The sequence below is a fragment of the Nymphalis io genome, chromosome 5 (genome assembly GCF_905147045.1).
Source record: "Nymphalis io chromosome 5, ilAglIoxx1.1, whole genome shotgun sequence".
Lineage (NCBI taxonomy): Eukaryota > Metazoa > Arthropoda > Insecta > Lepidoptera > Nymphalidae > Nymphalis > Nymphalis io.
In genome coordinates this window covers 8,073,153-8,093,921 of record NC_065892.1, presented here as the reverse complement: position 1 = coordinate 8,093,921, position 20,769 = coordinate 8,073,153, and the positions used below count along the sequence as shown (strand labels likewise).

Below are 20,769 nucleotides of genomic sequence, written 5' to 3'. Positions count from 1 at the left end.
TGAACGTTCTATACCCTTATTCCACTCACAAATAAAGATGAACAAATAAATTCAATATGCTATGCTAAGTAATTATATAATCTATATACATAGCGACAATCTATACTTATGCTTCTTATTTTTGTGTGCGTCATTTAGTCGTAAACAGTTTTTGCACTTATTATTTAATTATATAAGCTATTATAGCTTATATATAAGCTATTCCGCGCAGTTTCACTCGCGTTTAATCTTATTTCACCGACCTAGTGTAATGTTGTGTGTTGTCATTTCGCTTAAAACTTTTCTTAGTAAATAGGCTATCTAATATATTTATTTTATTTTATTGAAATTAATTGGTATGGTATGGTTGGTATGGTATTGTTGTGTTTCGGTTTGAAGTGTGATTAAATCAGTGTAATTACAGGCACAAGAGATTTAACATCTTAGTTCCCAAGGTTGGTGGCGCAATGGCGATGGTTAACATTTCTTATAATGCCAATGTTTATTAGCGTTTGTGGCTTACCATCAGGTGAACCATATGCTCGTCCGCCTACCTATACTATAAAAAAATCAGACTCGTAGATCCTAAGATTAACTCATTCTTCAGCTTTATGTATTAGTATAGTTAACATAGAAGGCATTGTTATTTCTTAAGTTATAATATAATCACTAGTAAATGCCTGGAATTTAATGCTCACCCAACCAACAATGGGATTCAAATATTACGTAAGAGTTTGTCCATCACATACTATAACTGTTTTACTCATTTTGCAGTTCGGTTCAGCAGTATGAAGTACAATGTATGACGGCAGAAAAACTAAGTAGTAAGATGAACCTACACTGACGGGCTTGAATATAACTCTACAACCATTAAATATTTTATAGTTTAAAACATTGTTTAAATAAAATGTTAAAAAAATATCAAAACGACATCACATACAGTTTTGATATAATCTATTATATACGATGTGCTGTATATTTAAATTGCTATTAAAATGCTTCGCCAAAAGGATAACTGTAAAGAAACGTATAAGTTCATTATCATTTTGTGTGGACAGAGTAGTGATGTTAATGTTAAAATATTGTCAAGATTAGCCTTATTTTTTCAAATTGCTTTTATTTAACATTTCTTTCAAATATTCGAGACAAGAGTTTGATTTCTCAAGCTTATTTAATTTTATGTTCTAAATTAAAAAAAAAAAAAAACTGTAAAAATGTTTGCGAAAGCATAAGTTTATGTGTCAGATTCATAAATTTTGAAGGATTCGTGCTGAATTTTAACCATAAGAAGATCGTGTTTGACATAAATAACGCGTTTCTCATTTTAGTGTCTTGTTTTAGTTACGTTGTTTTGTGGTGTTCCAACTTTCATGCCACCTACTTTTTTCCTTTCGATGTTAGCCAAGATAAATTCTTTCATTTTAATGTTTAATTTTATCTTAGGGTCTCTCGTAAAGTGGTCAATGACTCAAAAAGTTACCGGTGTAGGAACATTTTATTTTTATTTAAAATGAACAAATGATTAAAATTTCAAGTTAAAAAAATCATATGAGTATTGCTTGCATAAAAAAATATAAATGTTTTAAATAAGTTTACAAATAAAACCTTTTTTTGAGTTTATAGTAAAACTAATCAAAATTTATAAACTTCTAAATCAGGTTCTGACCTGTCTTCGTAATTATCTTCTAAATGAATGATTTTTTCAACGTTTTCGTTAAATGTAACTACTGATTTTCGTGGCTTTTCTTTTTTTTCACCAAATTCATCTTCATCGTCGGATCCATCGTTATCAGTTTTTAACTTATCGATTGACTGAATAACTATAGGTAACGGCGAAATAGGGTTAGGAATATCAAGTATTGTCTCTACTTGAAATTCATTGGTTACATCATTAACAGCATTAACAGGTTCAACCGATTGAATTTCTTGTATTGGTGTATCAAGCATTTCTTGGAGTCTGCGTTCACTTCTCTTTAACTCTTCTATATTAAGTCTTGGTTTTGATTGAATTTCTACTTTTGGAATTGGTTCCATTGCACTATTTCGAGACTCTAAACTATTAGTATCATTGAATTGATCATAGTTTTGTTTTTTTCTCCTGTAACAAGCATAACGTTTCATTAATATATAAAAAATAATATCTTATGAAGGGCTTTATAAAGTAACAGTTATTTTACCATTTCAAGTGTATCTGGAATTTTTTAATCAGGATAAACCAGACAAAAATAACTACAATTACTATCAGAAGCAGTACAGCTAGAACTATGGTGGTCACAAAGAGAACAGTGTCACGTCCTGGAATTGTACATATCTCAAGACCTTCAAGATGATCTTCCAGCGATAATACTCGGGCTACGTTTACGGACACAACCTCACTGTTATTTATATCACTGAAAGCAGAATAAAAATATTATACATAATTCTTTCAATTTAATGGTTAAATATATTTTTTTATTATTTTAATTTAAAAAAAAAAAACATAATTCATATGATACCTCGTGAGCCTTAAGACATCGACGGGCTCACTTTCTTGTAATCCATACACGTAGAGTTGCAAAGATGCGCCAGAGCTACTTTCAACATCGCGTCTTTTTCTCGAAGAATCTTCATTATTTTCCGAAATTACGACCGTCCTTAGCACTTTTATTTCGTATCCAATAGCTTCACTAAGGTCATTTAGTACGGAATCTTCATCGTCTAAGAATGCGTTTCGGACAGTTATAACTGCGATTTGATTTTTATTCAGTAATTTTACCTGTAAAGTGAAATATAAAGAGCAAATGATCTAACCATATTATTTTACTTATTAAAAAATAAAACAATATTTGTTTTCAAGACTGGTGAGTGTCGAACTTGCTGTTGACTTTGCAGAAAATAAATACATTAAGCGCACGGTTAAGGTTAACCACTTTAAATTTAGTAAATAATATTGTTTATCCCAGCTTTCATTTAAATTTTCATTCTAATTGACTCTTACTTTTGAGGTCATGTGTTACTTCAGTTGAATGACGAGTTTTTACCTTTTATAAAGTGAATTATTTTTACATTGTTTTTTTCTTATTAGTCACTGAGAGCATCTGTTATTTACATATCTGGACACACAAAAGGTAATTAAATTACATTATACTTAGAAAAGTATGAAGGTTTATTTATGAAATTTAGTTTTAATACTAATGTGTTTTATTGTGTCTATTTACGTTGGAAGGTAAGGTTTTTGACTGTTTGTAATGCAGTTTTGTTTATTACAAATTAAGAAGGTAATATGATTATGCATATATATTAATTTATTAAAATGAGCATTACTTATTGAAATGTTTGAACCATGAATCATACGTAAATTTAAATGATATCTTACTTAAATTATTCGAATATGTTATCAAAAACAAAGTTAGATGTGACATCGTTAGGTCGCATGTTACCAAGTTTTATTATACACTGTCCAGTTGTACCAAATATGGAGTTACTTGAAATAACATAAATTAGAGGCGGAACCGTTTCGGGTCAAAGTTATTCTTATGTTTAGTATCTTTTGGCGAAAAAACAAGTTTTATCAACACTAAAAAGTTTACAATATTGTCGTCTAAAGTGACTTTACCGCTATTAGAAACTGGTTTAGTTTGCGTTTATAAATTTAGAATTTCAGCTTTGTTTTATTTAATTTTTATTTTTATTATTTAACTTAATTACAAGTATGTTAACAAAATAAGTTAAAAACCTTTATTTATTTTATGTTTTGTTATTTAACAATTTGTTTGCACGTACGTTGATTTCTTTGGTAAGGAAGTTTGTATATATATGACTATGTTAATTTTTTATACGAAATCGATTGTTCGGCGAACATCTTAACTCTGTCTAATATATATGTATATTAACGCCAAAAACCTGCCATATAATATGGATGGCATTATTGATTTATTTTATATACATTAATACTCATTAATATTAATAATTTATGAAACAATATTAAGAAACCAATTCTATTTGTAAGAAAAATATTCAGAACAAATATTACCTTATAATACTAATTAATTGGGTGTGTTTTACTGATAATTATCGTTTACCTGGAATCCGCTCTGGTAAATTTATATTTTATACCTTAATGCTAAGTATATAAAAAACTAAATGAATTGATTATATTAAATAGTATCAGATACTTTACCACAATATCCAACGTTCCTGTAAGACCTTTGCCATTCAAATCAGTAGCATATACAGTAAGACGAGAATTATTTTCTAGACGTGCGGTATTGCGCACGTGTACAAAGCCCGTCTTAGGCGCCACGGCAAGATTGTCTTCTGTACTCCAATATATTAGAGCTGCGTTCTCCCCAACATCTGCATCTGTCGCCTGCGAACCGTTTTATTGAAGAAACAAATTTAGGCAATGTATATTGGTTATACAGAAATTGAAAAAATGTACGTAATTGAAATTGTATCTGTAAGAGTATAGTGCATACACAGTATATTGATAATGATTTTAAGAGCCTGATTTAATTTTCAATGAAATCGAAGCAACAAAAATCGTTTCACTAGGAGTTTGGAATCTTTGCAGTTTTGTTGATTAATTTAATTTTGTTATTTTTTTTTGTTGAATTATTATTAATTAACTAAAATCGAATTGTTGTTATTAATCGGCACTAGTATATATATGTATGTATGTTCAACTAACTTGAAATTGTTTTTGTTTGTGGTTTTATGTCTATTACAATTAGAATTGTAATAATTATGTTACCAAATAAAGAATATACTGCTTGGAAATTAAAATATTCAGGCACATCAAACTACCAAAATAATGTGGCTAAGGAGCTGGCGAGCATTTCGGTATATGTGATTTACTCATGTTTTATATCAATAACGATTAAAAGTTCAGATAAATATTTATTCTTGATTTAGTTCTGTTATTGAGTGATACTTTATTGAGTGTTTGAGTTATAACGCTTCAAAAATCGTAAAAATATATATACTAATGTATATATTTATATATATATATATATATATATTCATATATACATTAGTATGTATACTATTATTTATATATACATTAGTATATATATTTTTACGATAGTAGTTGTGAGAATATACAAAAAATCAGCTTTACTAAGTATTTATTTTATGATTGTAGTTGCGCCCATTCGATTCGTCATAGGTCCTGGAAAACCAAAATAAAAATGGCCGACATTTTGCTCACTGATTTTGAGCCTTACAGACGTAGAAAAAAGACTAAATTCGATTGCTTTTCGTTAGATCGTCATGAACATAATCTAATTATTTCCATTGATATTTTTAGAAGTAAATTTGTGTACTTAACACTATTGATTTTATCAAAATAATTTTCAAAACTGCTGCCTTTGGAATATCAGAGACCTGGGTTATCTGCCTCATCGATTTTGCTTTTGTATAAGTAACGTAAACATCGCTCCGAGAAGTAGAAAGGAGTGAATTCAATAGCTCACTATTTTTTTTTACATTTTTGATTCGCTGTTTATTGACAATGCAGAGGGAACATTTTAGCAAGTCATTTTTCAATGCTATTTCACAATGTCAATAATAATTGAACAATAATTAACCGATTTCAGACCTGTCCTTTACTGCGAATGTGTATGCAAAATTTCATGATGATCGGTTGAGTAGTTAAGATGTGAAAGCGTTACACAGAAACTAACTTTCGCATTTATAATATTAGTAAGTGTACAATAAATCATTTTTATCGTATATAATATATATTTAATATTTGAACTTTACATGCAAATATGTTGTTTCATATTTCATTTTATAATATAACATAAAGATGACATAAGTGATGCTTATAATTTGAAAATACGTCAAAAGATGTGAGTCCTAATGTAATATTGTTTTACCGAATTAATTATTGTAAAGTACCAATACATTAGCACGACATTAGCAATATTTATATAAAAATAAAGAATGAAAATATATTTAAAAATGATTTGCAAAATATTTTGAAGTGCTCGGTCTTTGACCTTACATATTTTTTAGTCTGTAAAACAAAAGTGGAAGCGGTTTTAAAAAAGAGTTTAAATTTTTTTCAATAGTTTTGAGCGTTTTTAAATAAGGCGGACAGTTCAAGAATTATAAACAGTAATATTCATTACATGTGCAATATACTTTAACATGAAAATTCATTTTTTAAGCAAATTACTAATTTATGAATTTCAAAAAGCTGAACATCAGTAAGCGGATAGCATACCGAGTTCTTATCCAGGAATTCATAAATATACATTTTTGTATTTCTAATACGATTTTCTTTATATTTGAATGATTATCAGTCCTAGGGGCAGATATGAGTAAATTATTTAGTTATCTTGTATTTTATACTAATTTGAAGCGCCGTAAGTCAAAACCTCAGCGACACCGAAAGGTGTGATGTTTCTACAAATAATTTTACTAAATGAAATTGATTCGTATTATTTAAATCTTGTGTATTGATATAAAAGAAAATTATAGATTGAAATATTCCAAAGCTGACCCACCTTTAGTTCTGTCAAAGCTCGCGGTAATATAACGTCTTCGAGTTCTGTAACTGGAAATCCAACATAAATTGTTTCATTTACATTTCCAATAAATATGGGTTTGTTATCGTTTATATCATTTACTATAAGATTCACAAAGCTGCGCCTCGCATCGTACACAATAGTGTCGGCTAAGATCCATTTGTTAGAGCCATATTCATCAGGCCCTAGTTGAAGTCTCTCTGTGTTTAATGAACGCTTAGCGACCGATACTTCATCACTGTCGCATTGAAGTATTAGCTCTACTTGAATCTGAGATAAAGTCATAAAGGCGATTGATTCGTGTTCCCGGTCGATGGCCTTCGCGTGCAAGCCTTCTTCGTCGACATACAGCCATGATTGATCCGCTGGCCAGCTATTTAAAATATTATATCGGCAATCTTTGTACTCAGTTTGGTTTAAGATAACTAAGTTTTTATGAGGTTCTTCCTCTGGCTTTTCTAACACTATTAAAGGTGGTAAACCAATATCGCTGCCACAATCTCGTAGAGCCTCAACTCGAAGCAGTACCTAAATTTAAACGTTAATATTATTTAAATTTTAAAATAGCATATAACGGTCACGTTTAAGTATCCTATACGTTTACAAAATTTTTAAGATAAAGTAAAAACAATATAAAAAATCTAAATACATTTATCGAGAAGTATTTCTTGAAACCATGGCAACACTTATATAGTTAAAATAAAATTAAGCATATATTCAAAAAGGGTCAGTGCAATATTAAATAGAAATTATATATTTTTTCATTAATCTGAATTGTACCGTTAGCAGAATCATATGACATTTCGTGGAAAACATATATAGCGGAAGATTGGTTAGCTTTGTTTGAATGTGAGACACGAGAGCTTTAAGCGCGCTTACAATTTTTGTACGATGATTTTATATTTTCTTTCATCACTGAACCTTACCCCTAGCAAAGATATCGTGTATAAGGGTAGCAAATTAAACGTAATGGATGGGAAAAAATACCGTTTCATACTATAAAAGAAAATGTACTTTTTTGCTGAATCGTGTCTTAATGCTATAATAAAATTAGCTTAGCTTAAGATTAATTATGGATTTATATTAATTTAACATGTTCTAAGAAATATTACCGTTAAAAAAATTTCTTAATTTAGCGGTTAAATACATACATAATATCAAATTTAAAAGTTTTTCCGTAGTATCTAGCTAGTACTAGTACAATATTCAAATTCAAATACTGCACCTACATGCGCTGAATAAAGCCAAATACAATTCTAATGTAATATGATATGTATTATACGATTAAAGCTCTCACCGAAGCGGTAGCATTAACTCGGCTATTTTCGGCAGTGGCAGTTACGATAAAACTGTATATGCCTGATTGGACTGCAGCTGACAGCAGAATTTCACCCTCGTTATTAATTGAAATACGCTCTCGAAGATTATCTGAAAAAAAATAATAATCATTAATTTAGTTTTAAAAATATATGAATATTTTTTATCTAATATATAAAAATCAAGCCTAAGATGGCCTAGTGGTAAGAACGCGTGAATCTTAACCGATGATCGTGGGTTCAAACCCGGGCAAGCACCACTGAATTTTCATGTGCTTAATTTGTGTTTATATTTAATCTCGTGCTTAACGGTGAAGGAAAACATCGTGAGGAAACTTGCATGTGTCTAATTTCATTGAAATTCTGCCACATGTTTATTCTACCAATCCGCATTGGAGCAGCGTGGTGGAATAAGCTCCAAACCTTCCTCAACCTCAAAAGGGAGAGGAGGCCTTAGCTCAGCAGTGGGACATTAACAGGCTGTTACTGTATATAAAAATCTCGTGTCACGGTGTTTGTGGTCGAACTCCTCCGAAACGGCTCAACCAATTTTTATGAAATTTGTTATGTATATTTGGGAGGTATGAGAATAGGTTGTATAGTATATTTCATACCGCTAGCTGTTAAGGGTGTCCCTATCCAGATTTTTTTTCTATTTTTTGACATTTTTTTTAATTTGTATTTTATTTTGATTTATCATCAAAAAAAAAAAACGTATAACCCCAAATTTTCACCCTCCTAACGCATCATTTCGATTGTATTATATGCATTTTGTAATCACGATTTTAGTATTTTTGTATGAACAATTTCAAAATAATTACTTATAGTGAACCTCATCAAACTTTCGTCTACGTCATTCATGAGAAGCGTCACGTCATTTTGTCATTTAAAAATTTGCAAAATATTTAACGATTTATTTAATTGATAAGAAATATCAACGTATTTTATGATATTGAAAAGGTTGGTTACTAAAAGATCAAATACATTATCGGTATACTACTAACTAATAAAGCATCAAGCATTCATAATTATAGAGCAGAAAGAACAGTCAAACAAATCCAATAAAATAACGAAAATGTGCGTGTGAGCATGTCACTATTGAACGGTTTGCTCATCGGCACGTATCCAGTAGCAAGGCTGTTTCTGAATTCCATTCGCACACGATAAAATATCGCAAAGGACTTCATTCCTCCCCGGGTCTCTTCTTTCCCAACCGCACTATTTTTTGTTCTCGTTTTAATTTACACGGGAATTGTATCGTGCCTTCATTGAATTTATGGAGGAAAGTCAAGAAACCGAAATTGTAGCAAGTGTAAATAATGCAATCTTAAAAAATAAGTTAGTAAATCATGTAAATTAATTTAAGTATACATACAATATATACCATCAATATAAACATAATTCGAGTGTTTACTATTGACAGCATAATCAGAGAAATGATAGTATAATCATATGCTCAGCGTCAAAAAAACTATCGAAAGACAAAAAAAAAAGAAAATCAATGACCATTATTTATCAAGCAATTGTAACAATATTTAATTTATAGTAGACTCGGTTTTGATTGTTTGAAACTTTTAAAGATATTTTTGATGTTTAATTTATTGTTAAAGGGTTTAAATTACTTTGGCAATATTGTAATATGTCCATTACATTAATGAAATACACTGAATTGAGAAAATGAATGGTTGGTGTTTTTTTGTTTTTATCGGCGGTTATCGATTATAGCGCTTCTTTCCTTTTTTTGTCATAGATCACATCCCCACACACTTACATTAAATTTGTTACTTTTTATTTTAAAACCAACACAACGTTTTCCGGGTTAGCTAGTATATATATATAAGGTTTTTCAATAAATACGCTCGGACTTTGGAATTATGAAATAACCAGTTTAAGTGGTATAACCATTGTTTTTGCTTTTTTGACAATTTGAAAATGTGACATTAGAATTATGAGGAATATAATTTGGCTAAATGATCTATAGTTCAATCAACAAATACACGGCGCTTTTGTTCTTTTTTTAATTGAGCTCTGTATGAATAAAACATCATGTCTTAACGCATAATTTACCATATTGATGACTCAGAAAAACCAAGCACTTGCGCACGACGCGGAATGGACGCAGCTTTGTCTGGGGATCTCGCTTACTGTCCCGAACAGCAACAATATTCTCTAACGATTTTGCGTTTCTTTGACGAACAGGCACTGCTTTATCGACGACGAAGCTCGTTTTATTTCGAATGTATATTATATGTTGATTAAATGATGGATTGTAGACTCGGCAAGACGACCGAGAATGCCATGAATTGGACGCAGTGCACGGAACGTTAGGCGAAATGAGCACTGATGTTGGTAATAGTTTTTATCGATTTCAACGCGTTATTGAAGTGTTTGATATTCCGTGGCGAAAAATCAGTGTTTTCTTTATTTCATTCACCAAAAACTTTTTAAATGTTATTATACATACAACTAATATCAACAATGAAAAAAAGGGTTGACAAAATCACGAAAAGGCTAGATACTCCAACAGAAATTTATTATGAAAAATTATTTATTTATAAATTAATTATTAATTTTCTATAAAGGATATAGGTATATATGGTTTATAGATTAGCTTAAGCTGCTTGCAAAAGTAGTTAGCTTAGGTTGATTACTAAAACTTTTACGATTACTAAAAATTAAGAAATGGCAAACTATGATAGTGGAAACACCATAACGCATAATGGTTGCGTAGAAATGTCAAATTTGTATTTTTTATTATTGTTTTATCGTATATGTAGGCGGACGAGCATACTTGGTCACCTGGTTAGTGGTCACCAAAGATTTCTAACAATGTTAACCATCGCTTACATCGCCAATGCGCCACCCACTTGGGATAAGATGTTATGTCCTTTGTGTCTGTAATTACAGTAGCATTCACCCTTCAAACCGGAACAATACCATGTACTGCTGTTTTGGGGTAGAATATCTGATAAGTAGGTAGTACCTACCCTACGAGCTTGCATAAAGCCCTACCACCGGTAAATTTGTATGTATAATTTTACTTATTATACGATATAAGCTGTATTAAACATGCCATGGATTATTCAATTAAATTTTTAATACCAGTTCGATTTTAAAAATTAAATATTTATTGATCGAAAGGACTTGACAGTTAAAAATAAAAAGTACGCTTAATTTAGTCACGAATTTGTTGTTGCACGAAGTTCATAGATTCGACCTTATATATTTATTATAAAATTAAAAATTATAAAATGTTTATTATATCTTATTATTATATCGATATAAAATATAATGGTCGAAGTTAATAATTGTTTAGAGTTCTACATAATGTTTTGACGAAAAAAAAAACGTTTTAAAGTATCAATGCTTAATTGAGCAATATTAATCTTGGATTCCTATATATCTTTAAGTGGAATTTATTTTGGCAAGTTAAACAAATACAGCTCATGATAATAACTATTAGCTGTACAATTTAAAACGACATACATAAAAAAAATTATAAAAACAAACTTAGTTAATTAGTTAAATTAATATACATAGATCTCATAATAATATAATATTATCACATATTATATAAATAACAAAATTTTTATAATACAATTATACAGTTTTACTAACAAAACCATTTTACCATTACATACCATTTTCATAAACATAATTACATTCATTTAATACGATGTTACGCCTACTAAACTATTGCAATTATAACTCATGTGACGGTTATTGATGCAAATGTGAATTAAATGTTAAGGCGCAAAACTTAAAAGTTATTTTTATAAATGTACGAGTGCGTTCCTTATCAGTCTGATTTTTTTAGTCTCGTATTAACTCTGGATTTTGTTTATTAATTAATTTAAATATTTAATTCGAAGCGATCCTTTTATGATCGTTCTCAATTCTAATTGTGTCTATAAAATTTTCACTACATAAAAAAATATTAATGATATCTATAATAATATTTATTTTACTCAATAAGAATAATATAACAAAAAGATTTAAAAAAGTCGCTTAGAGCGATTCTTTCAAAATGCCCTAGGCATCAATCAATATTGTTTTGGTGTAATACCTTATGACAATCGAATGCTTAAACACTGGTAGGTTTGATATCAAAAAAACAGTAAAATCAGGAAGTTTAGGGAGTCATCACGTGTAATACAAATAAACACGTGTAATTTTTTTCTCAAAATATTTGTATCAAAAAGGTTTAATATATTATATATTTATTTATGTTACAGATGAAAATTCTTACTGTTAATGTAATATTGAATGTTAAAGTTATTTTTAAGTATTCACCTATTAGTATTTTTATAATAAAAATAAAAAATGTATTATAAAGTGTTGTCTTATGAATTTTTAGTATTTGTGATTGTGGACAACTGGTAAATGTCAAGTTAAAGAATTGCTAATTCTTATTTTTATTTTACGATGAATTTCAGCAGTAATGCTTCTGAATTATTTGCTAAATAGGTTAGATATAGTTTTATATTTTATACAATTCAGAAAATGTAAGTATTGCAGGTTTATAAGTTTTTCATTTTATATCTGTAATTGATAAAGCTATAGTAATAAGGTCCTTTAGTGTAGTATTTAATTTTTTAAGAGGCGATGTAGGTGTAATGCGTCCCAAGCAATTTGTGACGTAAATACAATTCTTTATTCTTTATCATGGCAACGAATGCCTTTCCTCTATATAATTCCACCTCAAGTCAAAAAAATAACTATTATTTGCGTAAATAAATGACTGAAACTGTAATATGTTTGTCTTTTATTCGTTTCTAAACCACTGAACCGATTATTTTGAAAATTATTTTGTTTACGTAGGCCCGGGAAATTTCTTTTCGTCCCAAAAATTGTTTTCTTTGTTACCTTCAATACAATAGTTTTATCCCTTTATTGTACCCGAGCGAAGCCATAACATTTACACAGGTAGTATTTCATTAAAAAGAACCATGTACTCACTGTCGTCATCAACTTGAAGAGAATATAAAATTCTTTCACCATTTTCCGCAGTAGCTTGCACTTTCCCAACCACTCCAGTTTGATTTATATCCGCCCACAAAAAATATGACGTTCTACTAAATGTCACCGCGGGTAGATCAGTATCTCCTGTAATGAACAAAGTTTAGAGATATATAGTCGCAATGAGGTTTTGCGGTTCGTGTGGTTATTGTGGCCATTCGAGTTAAAATAAAACTCGTAAAGCCTTATGCCCCGTTTAATTCAGCGTTTCGGTAAGTTTAAGCATCCTGTAATAGTGTAGTGTACATTTGTGTTAATATGATTGACTTAATGTTAAATTATATTTACTTGATTTGAAAAATGTTTTCATATGTTTTAAATCTACCATTTTATTAGAATTTTAAAAATCATCAATGTATCACAATTATCGTCATGAAAATTGAAGATTTTGCTTCCATTTTAGTTGCTGAGAAAGTGTAGTCCAAACCTTTATAAAGTCTACTAGAATTACTAGTCTATTAGAATTCAGACTAAAATAAAAATATTTAAGATAAAATAATAAACTTTAAATAAGGTCTTGCTTAGTACACACACACACATATACACATAGAAAATATTAACTAATGTATGTAAGTCTGAATATATAATATATATCTCTCCGCCCAGATTGTAGCGTGATGCTATATATTGTATACTTTCCTTAAAAAATTACGCCTAGCTATAGAGTTAGGAACTTCACTAATTATAATTGAAACCTATTTGTTTAAATAAATAAATATACCATGTCAAGAAAAAGTTGTTCTTTTTATAAGTAGGTTCCATTTTACATTAAAATTTTAGTTATTCCAACTGTAAAAGTAAGTTTGCAGTTTCTTAGATTCAATATGCATTCAATTAAATTTCAGTGCAGTCAGAAACAATTCTGGTCACGTAGTTGACAGGATTGCGCTGTCATGTAAATTATATTAATATAAGTTTAAAAGCAAATCCATTAACATTCCCGGAACTTTAGGTATTTAATTTTCAGAATATACTAAAATCCGATAAGGACAAAAGATATCCATTTTGTATTTGAAATTGTAATAAATGGTCTTCAGCACAAAAAAATGATATTTTTTAGTTTTATCAAGTCAATTGTAAGTAGAATGAAAGAAACGGTTAAAAACTATGAGACTAAATGACAGATAGATAGACAAAGGTAAAGTTCTACCCCCACCTTATTTAATGGAAATTATAAAAAAAACCCTGCCTATAGATAAATATTTAAATTTTCATAGTGATACTTGTATTTAAATGTCTGCAAAGGATATTTTATATGATAATCAATTCGATTTCTAATGGCTTAATCATTATTATATTAATGATCACTAATTAATAAGAAGCGATCGAAGAATAAGATTTGCTTGTATGTAAATTACCAGATTAAATATCGATCGTTTATACACTAAATTGAGCTTTTTATTTTATATTAAAAAACACAATTTTTTTTATTTATGCTTACAAGTTTTTATCAACTTCCTTTTACATTTTTATAAAAAACGAAGGATGTGACTTAATTACTTCCTGTCAATAAAAATTATCTTAAAAACTTGCTTAACTAAAATAATGACTGATCGGATGAATAAACGACATAATTTTGGCTTACCTGAATTTGTGACATCTATCAGAAGTACAGCGCTAGCGCGGCCTGCCTGAAGGGTCAATGCGATGTGCGTAACTCCGACTGGGAATACGGCAGACGCGGCCTTGCGTATAGTCACAATGCCATTCGCAAATTCAACTTCGAATGAAGACTCGTAAGCTAAAATATTACAAGCGATTCATAAAAGCCCAATAATGAATAAATAAATAAAAAAATTTTGTTCTGACTTCATTAATGTGGAAATAATAGCACCTGTTTTAAAATATTCAATTTTAAGGTTGAATTTTAGAGTAACATTACTATCTGTGACGTTTCAAAATGATCCATTTTTGGAATTTCATTTTTGTTATATGTTCTAAGTTGCACGTATAATTTATGGAGTGCTTGCATTTTTATTTTTTAAAAGGACCACCTGAAGTATTTTCAGTCTATAAATTAGAAAAATGTTATCATTTTAACAATTATGCCTTACACGTTATTTTATCGCTACAATCAGCTATCGGCTATTATGGTAGTTTGATAATAGCATTGTTATATATGTTACATGAATTTAGAATATATAGTTATTAATATTTACCTCCAACAATTTGTACACTCGTGCCGTCGTATCCAAATACAGTAATCGTTTCGTGAGATAGTACACCATTTTTAAGATTTCCGTTATAAAGAACTTTACTAAATGTCACACCGATTTCTGATCCTGAAAAAAATTGATTAATTATATCTTATTCCGAAAACTAAATAAATTATGTCAAGAGGACAAGTACAAAATCGTCATAAATGGTATCACATATTTCTATCTTTCAATGCTATGTAAAAATAAAACTAATTTCTAACTCGCTGTCTCAAACAACAATGATTTGGTGTACCGTTATTAGTAACATCTAACAGAAGGACAGCGCTGGCTCGACCCGCTTGAAGTGTTAGCGCGATGTGCGTGACTCCGACTGGTAACATCGCAGACGCCGCTTTGCGTACTGTTACAACCCCATTCGTCAAATTGACTTCGAATAAAGACTCATAGGCTAAAAATGTGTAAAGAGTTTGAGTATGTACAATTATAAAGGTAATTAATTTCAGAACGAATTATCAGTAATTTACAATTATATAAATGAAAGATATCTTGCATAACAATGTCAATCATTAGATTCGATAAAATTTCGTATGATGTATATTATAAAACGTTCAAATTAACTTTTAGACTAATTGTTGAAATTTATAACATTTTATTCAAAATTAAATAGAGGAGAAATATTCTTCGTACATATAAACGTATATCAAAATATAATAATAATATATGCTCGTAATATAGCAACAATATTTACCTCCGATAATTTGTACATTTGTGCCGTGATATCCAATTATAGTAATCGTTTCGTGAGATAGCACACCATTTTCAAGATTTCCATTGTAGAGAATTTTACTAAATGCTGCTTCGATTTCTGATCCTGAAGAAAAATTATGGGAAAAGCTATCAAGTGGTCATAAATAGGTTCCACTTATTTAGTATTTTCTTAACAAATTATCATGTTGCTTTTATTACAATATTGACTGACCGATTCATAAATGACATCATAAATTTCGCTTACCTGAATCTGTAACATCTAGCAGTAATACAGCGCTAGCGCGGCCCGCTTGAAGCGTCAGCGCGATGTGCGTAAGTCCGACCGGGAACACTGCAGATGCGGCCTTGCGTATCGTCACAATACCATTCGCAAATTCAACTTCGAATGAAGTCTCGTAAACTAAAATTTTCTGAGCGGTTAGCCAAAATCTTCAAGTGAAATTACAAAGATGAGTAACAGAATCATTCTTTTAAAGAGACATTTCATAATGATGAATCAATATAAACAACAAATATGTTTATAATAATAATATAAGCGTTTAGTTCAGACTTAAAACAATCATAAGCTGAAACTTGTTTGAGCACGATTAGAGGAAAAATTTTACGGTCGAAATTTTGTGTAACGTCTCTATATGTAACTTTTGAAAATGATACGCTTTTGGTATTTCATTCTTCCCAAGTAATCTAAGGTTGCACGCGTATTTTATTGAGTCCATGAATTTTTATTTTTTGGCAGGATTTAGTTGTGTACCGAAAATATGTTATTCAGTCTATCAATTAGGTAAATGACTTTAGGTTATTACACTGGTATATACGTGTTTATATATAATATTAATTGAGAATAAATGGTTATTAATACTTACTTCCAATAATTTGTACACGCGTGCCTTCATACCCGGTTATAGCTATCGTTTCGTGAGAAACTACGCCATTTTCGAGCTTTCCATTATAAAGAACTTTACTAAATGTCGCTTCGATTTGTGATTCTGAAGAAAAAATAATTACTAGTTTGGTCTTTTAAGAAACAAACACGATAGCTTATTTAATGTCGAGTAATAGGATGAAACAGTAACGATTTAGCACACCTGTATCGGTAATATCCAGCAAAAGTACAGCGTTAGCTCGGCCGGCTTGGATTGTTAGCGCGATGTGCGTAAGTCCGACTGGGATCACCGCAGACGCGGCCTTGCGTATAGTCACAACGCCATTCAACAAATTAACTTCGAATAAAGACTCGTGTTCTAAAATATAACGAATTTGTGTATGTAACATTTAAACTTAGCAGAAGAGATTTAAAAGGAAGTATTTTTGTAACAATATGTTTTATATAGTGTGAATAATATAATAATTATGTTCGAATTCACTTCCGATTTCATTTAAGTGAAACTTATAACATTAATTAAAAGTTAACTAGAGTGGCAAAACGTCGATTATTTCACAGATTTTTTTTTAAATTAATGTTATATATACAATTTTATTAAAGAAACTTTAAATGTTTACATGCAATAAATTTAATTAAGTATTAAATAAGTTGAAATACACTCATAGTATAGTAATAATATTTACCTCCATTAATTAGTACATTCGTGCCATCATATCCAATTATAGCAATCGTTTCGTGGGTTACCACGCCATTTTCCAGCTTTCCACTATAAAGAACTTTACTGAAAGTCGCTTCGATTTCTGATCCTGAGGAAAAAAAAAGTTATCAACTGGCACAAAAATAACTGATCGACTTACAGAACTTAAATATTAACCGACCGAAAAAATAAATCACATAAATTTGCCAAACCTGAATCTGTAACATCTAGCAGTAACACAGCGTTAGCGCGGCCCGCTTGAAGCGTCAGCGCGATGTGCGTAAGTCCGACTGGGAACACCGCAGACGCGGCCTTGCGTATCGTCACAATGCCATTTACAAGTTCAACTTCGAATGAAGACGCGTAAGCTAAAATTTTATAAATGTTTATCAAAAAGCACACTTGTTGCAAATCTATTTAATAAATACTAAAATTTACAAATACTCGTAACTTTATATTTCTCATGGAATGTGAAGTTACAAAGTTAAGCTGACAGAAAAAGTATTTTACATTAAATTCAATGATATTTTATACAGATTTAATTCCAACTAAACTTGTAATATAGTTATAAAAATTACCTCCAATAATTTGAATAGTTGTGCCGTCGAATCCGGCTATAGTAATCGTATCGTGAGATACTACACCATTTTCGATCCTCCCACTATAAAGAACTTTATTAAATGTTGCTTCACGTTCTGAACCTAAAGATAGAAAAAATATATTGTATTTGATTCCGAAACAAACAATTTTAGTATTGGATGATTGTTTGTAGGTTAGTTTTAATGTTAGCAACAAAGCAATTTCTGATTTAGAAAAAATAAGTAAATTATAGAAGTGATGGTAATGATGCTGGAGTACAAACTCACTAAAAATTGACCGTATATATAGTATCCTTTTCCTTTATGATATTTAAAAGAAAAACTATTTTCAACTTCCTGAAAAATATCGAGTAACCTGATGAAACAAAAATGATCTGGTATACCTGAATGAGTTATATCTAGCAAAAGTACAGCGCTTGCTCTACCCGCTTGAAGTGTAAGTGCAATATGCGTAAGTCCGACTGGGAATACCGCAGATGCGGCTCTGCGTATAGTCACAATGCCATTCGAAAAACTAACTTCGAATGAAGACTCGTAAGCTAAAATTAGAAAATAAAGGATAAGTAATGAGATTAATTACACAAAGTGTAAATATATTAAAATTCATCAAAAATATATCTAGTATAGACTAAGCGTACGTGTTAAGACTACCAAAATATATTCAGTCAAAAGAAAGTCAAGACATCTTGCAGCTGAAATATTTCCATACGTGTTATTTTATTAATACAACTTGCCAATTTATATGTAGATATACATATATGTGAACTGAGAATAAATTTTTATCAATACTTGCCTCCAATAATTTGTACACTTGTGCCTTTGTATCCAGTTATAGTAATCGTTTCGTGTGATACCGCGCCATCTTCAAGTCTTCCATTATAAAGAACTTTACTAAATGTCGCTTCGATTTCTGATCCTGTAAAAAATAAATGTGAAAAGTTACCTTACCAATTGACCTATATATACTTCATTTTTTTATATATTATATAAAACTCTGATTGACTTGCTTAACTTTACTTGGCGGTAGGGCTTTGTGCAAACCACTCTGGGTAGTTACCACACACTCATCAAATATTATACTGCCAAACGGCAATATTTAGTATTTTTTGTGTTTCTGTTTGAGGGGTGAGTGAGCCAGTGTAACTACTGATACAATGAACATAACTTCTAGTTCTTCAAGGTTGGTGGCGCATTGGCTATGAACGAAATGGTTAATATTTTTTACATCACCAATGTTTATCGGCGATGGTGACCAACATAAGGTGGCCCATTTGCCAGTCCGCCTTCCTATCACATAAAAATATAGCTAAAATATCAACTAACCGAATGAATAAGCGACATAATTTTTGGCGTACCTGAATCTGTGACATCTAGCAGAAGTACAGCGCTAGCGCGGCCCGCCCGAAGCGTCAGCGCGACGTGCGTGAGGCCGACTGGGAACACCGCTGACGGGGCCTTGCGTATAGTCACAACACTGTTCGAAAAATTTACTTCGAATGAAGACTCGTAATCTAAAATTAAAGTAAAAAGGATAATCTACAAAACTTAAAAAAGTTACCTACTATATATGCTTAGGTACAGATTACGTATCGAGTACATACATATCAGATTACGTATCGAGTACATACATAATTTGTACAGTAAGGCATATTTAAATATAAATATTCTATTTAAATATTTTGGCTAAAATGTGGCCATACTACGAATACAAAAGAGGCTTAAATTCAATACGTTATGTTACATTATTTACCTCCAATAATTTGTATGTCTGTGCCATCGTATCCGGATATAGTGATGGGTTCGTGAGATACCACGCCATCTTCGAGTATCCCATTATAAAGAACTTTACTAAATGTTGCTTCGGTCTCCGATCCTGAAGAATAAAATATGGCAAAAATATAATTAATATAATACAATACGCAAAAATAACTTGATCTATATCTAACTTAACATTTAATTAAGTAAGAACGAAAACCACACAATATTCATTTAAATTGTAACAGTAAATTTATATCATATAATATCGTTTTATGTATTGCTATAATATCATATCGGTAAAAAAATATTTGTATTAATGTTCGGTAGTTTTTCAATCGCCGTATCAGATATGACGAGATACAATATCACAATAATAACATTAAGTTGTGTTAACGAGTAAAAAACATATATAAACACTGGTCAATTATTCAAACAATAAATAGTTGTACTCGGTCCTTTATTTTTTTGGTTTTTTGTTTGGGTATAATTGTCACTGTCTGGTCGTGGGAACACGTTTACCATATTTCCAATTTGTGTGCTGTTAGCTGACACGCTGACATTGCTGTGGGCTAAGAAAATGCTTTAAAAATATTTTGGATGATTATTAACCATTATTTCCGTATATTCTTGTTTTTCGATATATTTTTTTAATATTTCTTTTCATGTGATTGTTTTAGTAGACGCTGGTCTAAAGAGTCCCTAAAAATAAGGGAAAGCAATGATAGTTAGACAGACATACTTAGTTTCGTATTTATAATATTAGTATTGATTTAATAGATCTTATCATATCTTCACCACTTGTTTAATGTGTCTGAATTTTCATTTCAGCAAAAAGTACCTGATATTGTTTTGGATAGTAAACACATATTATAATTAACCATGATTAATAATAAAGAAGCATTTCGTTCACCCATTTTTTTAGTAAAATTGAAATTATTTATTTTGAAATAATTCTCGCAAATCCTGTTTTTTAGGATTTGCTAATATTACTTTTTCCTCACCAATTGGCCTAACGCTTGTGTTAGCAGTAGGCCGAGTAGATTATAGGTAAGGAGATCAAATCTGCGATATTTACATCA

General features: G+C 30.2%; 1 protein-coding gene across 2 annotated transcripts in view; it reads right to left on the bottom strand.

Annotated features, from left to right (window-relative positions):
• Positions 1 to 1,463: 1,463 nt before the first annotated feature.
• Positions 1,464 to 20,769, bottom strand: part of LOC126768776 (uncharacterized) — a 31,907-nt gene continuing 12,601 nt past the window's right edge. Inside the window, exons 16-36 of one of the 2 annotated variants that reach the window (XM_050487072.1) lie at positions 19,683 to 19,805; positions 19,288 to 19,443; positions 18,726 to 18,848; positions 18,316 to 18,471; positions 17,912 to 18,034; positions 17,546 to 17,701; positions 17,320 to 17,442; positions 16,839 to 16,994; positions 16,617 to 16,739; positions 15,998 to 16,153; positions 15,734 to 15,856; positions 15,278 to 15,433; positions 14,986 to 15,108; positions 14,412 to 14,567; positions 12,767 to 12,913; positions 7,789 to 7,919; positions 6,471 to 7,019; positions 4,139 to 4,327; positions 2,475 to 2,734; positions 2,157 to 2,369; positions 1,464 to 2,077 (exon numbers count right to left, since the gene is read on the bottom strand). In XM_050487072.1, coding sequence (XP_050343029.1) covers positions 1,612 to 2,077; positions 2,157 to 2,369; positions 2,475 to 2,734; positions 4,139 to 4,327; positions 6,471 to 7,019; positions 7,789 to 7,919; positions 12,767 to 12,913; positions 14,412 to 14,567; positions 14,986 to 15,108; positions 15,278 to 15,433; positions 15,734 to 15,856; positions 15,998 to 16,153; positions 16,617 to 16,739; positions 16,839 to 16,994; positions 17,320 to 17,442; positions 17,546 to 17,701; positions 17,912 to 18,034; positions 18,316 to 18,471; positions 18,726 to 18,848; positions 19,288 to 19,443; positions 19,683 to 19,805 — 3,908 coding nt within the window. In that variant the 3' untranslated portion in view covers positions 1,464 to 1,611. The remainder of the gene's footprint in view (positions 2,078 to 2,156; positions 2,370 to 2,474; positions 2,735 to 4,138; positions 4,328 to 6,470; positions 7,020 to 7,788; positions 7,920 to 12,766; positions 12,914 to 14,411; positions 14,568 to 14,985; positions 15,109 to 15,277; positions 15,434 to 15,733; positions 15,857 to 15,997; positions 16,154 to 16,616; positions 16,740 to 16,838; positions 16,995 to 17,319; positions 17,443 to 17,545; positions 17,702 to 17,911; positions 18,035 to 18,315; positions 18,472 to 18,725; positions 18,849 to 19,287; positions 19,444 to 19,682; positions 19,806 to 20,769) is intronic. The other variant, XM_050487073.1, reaches the window with a different exon arrangement.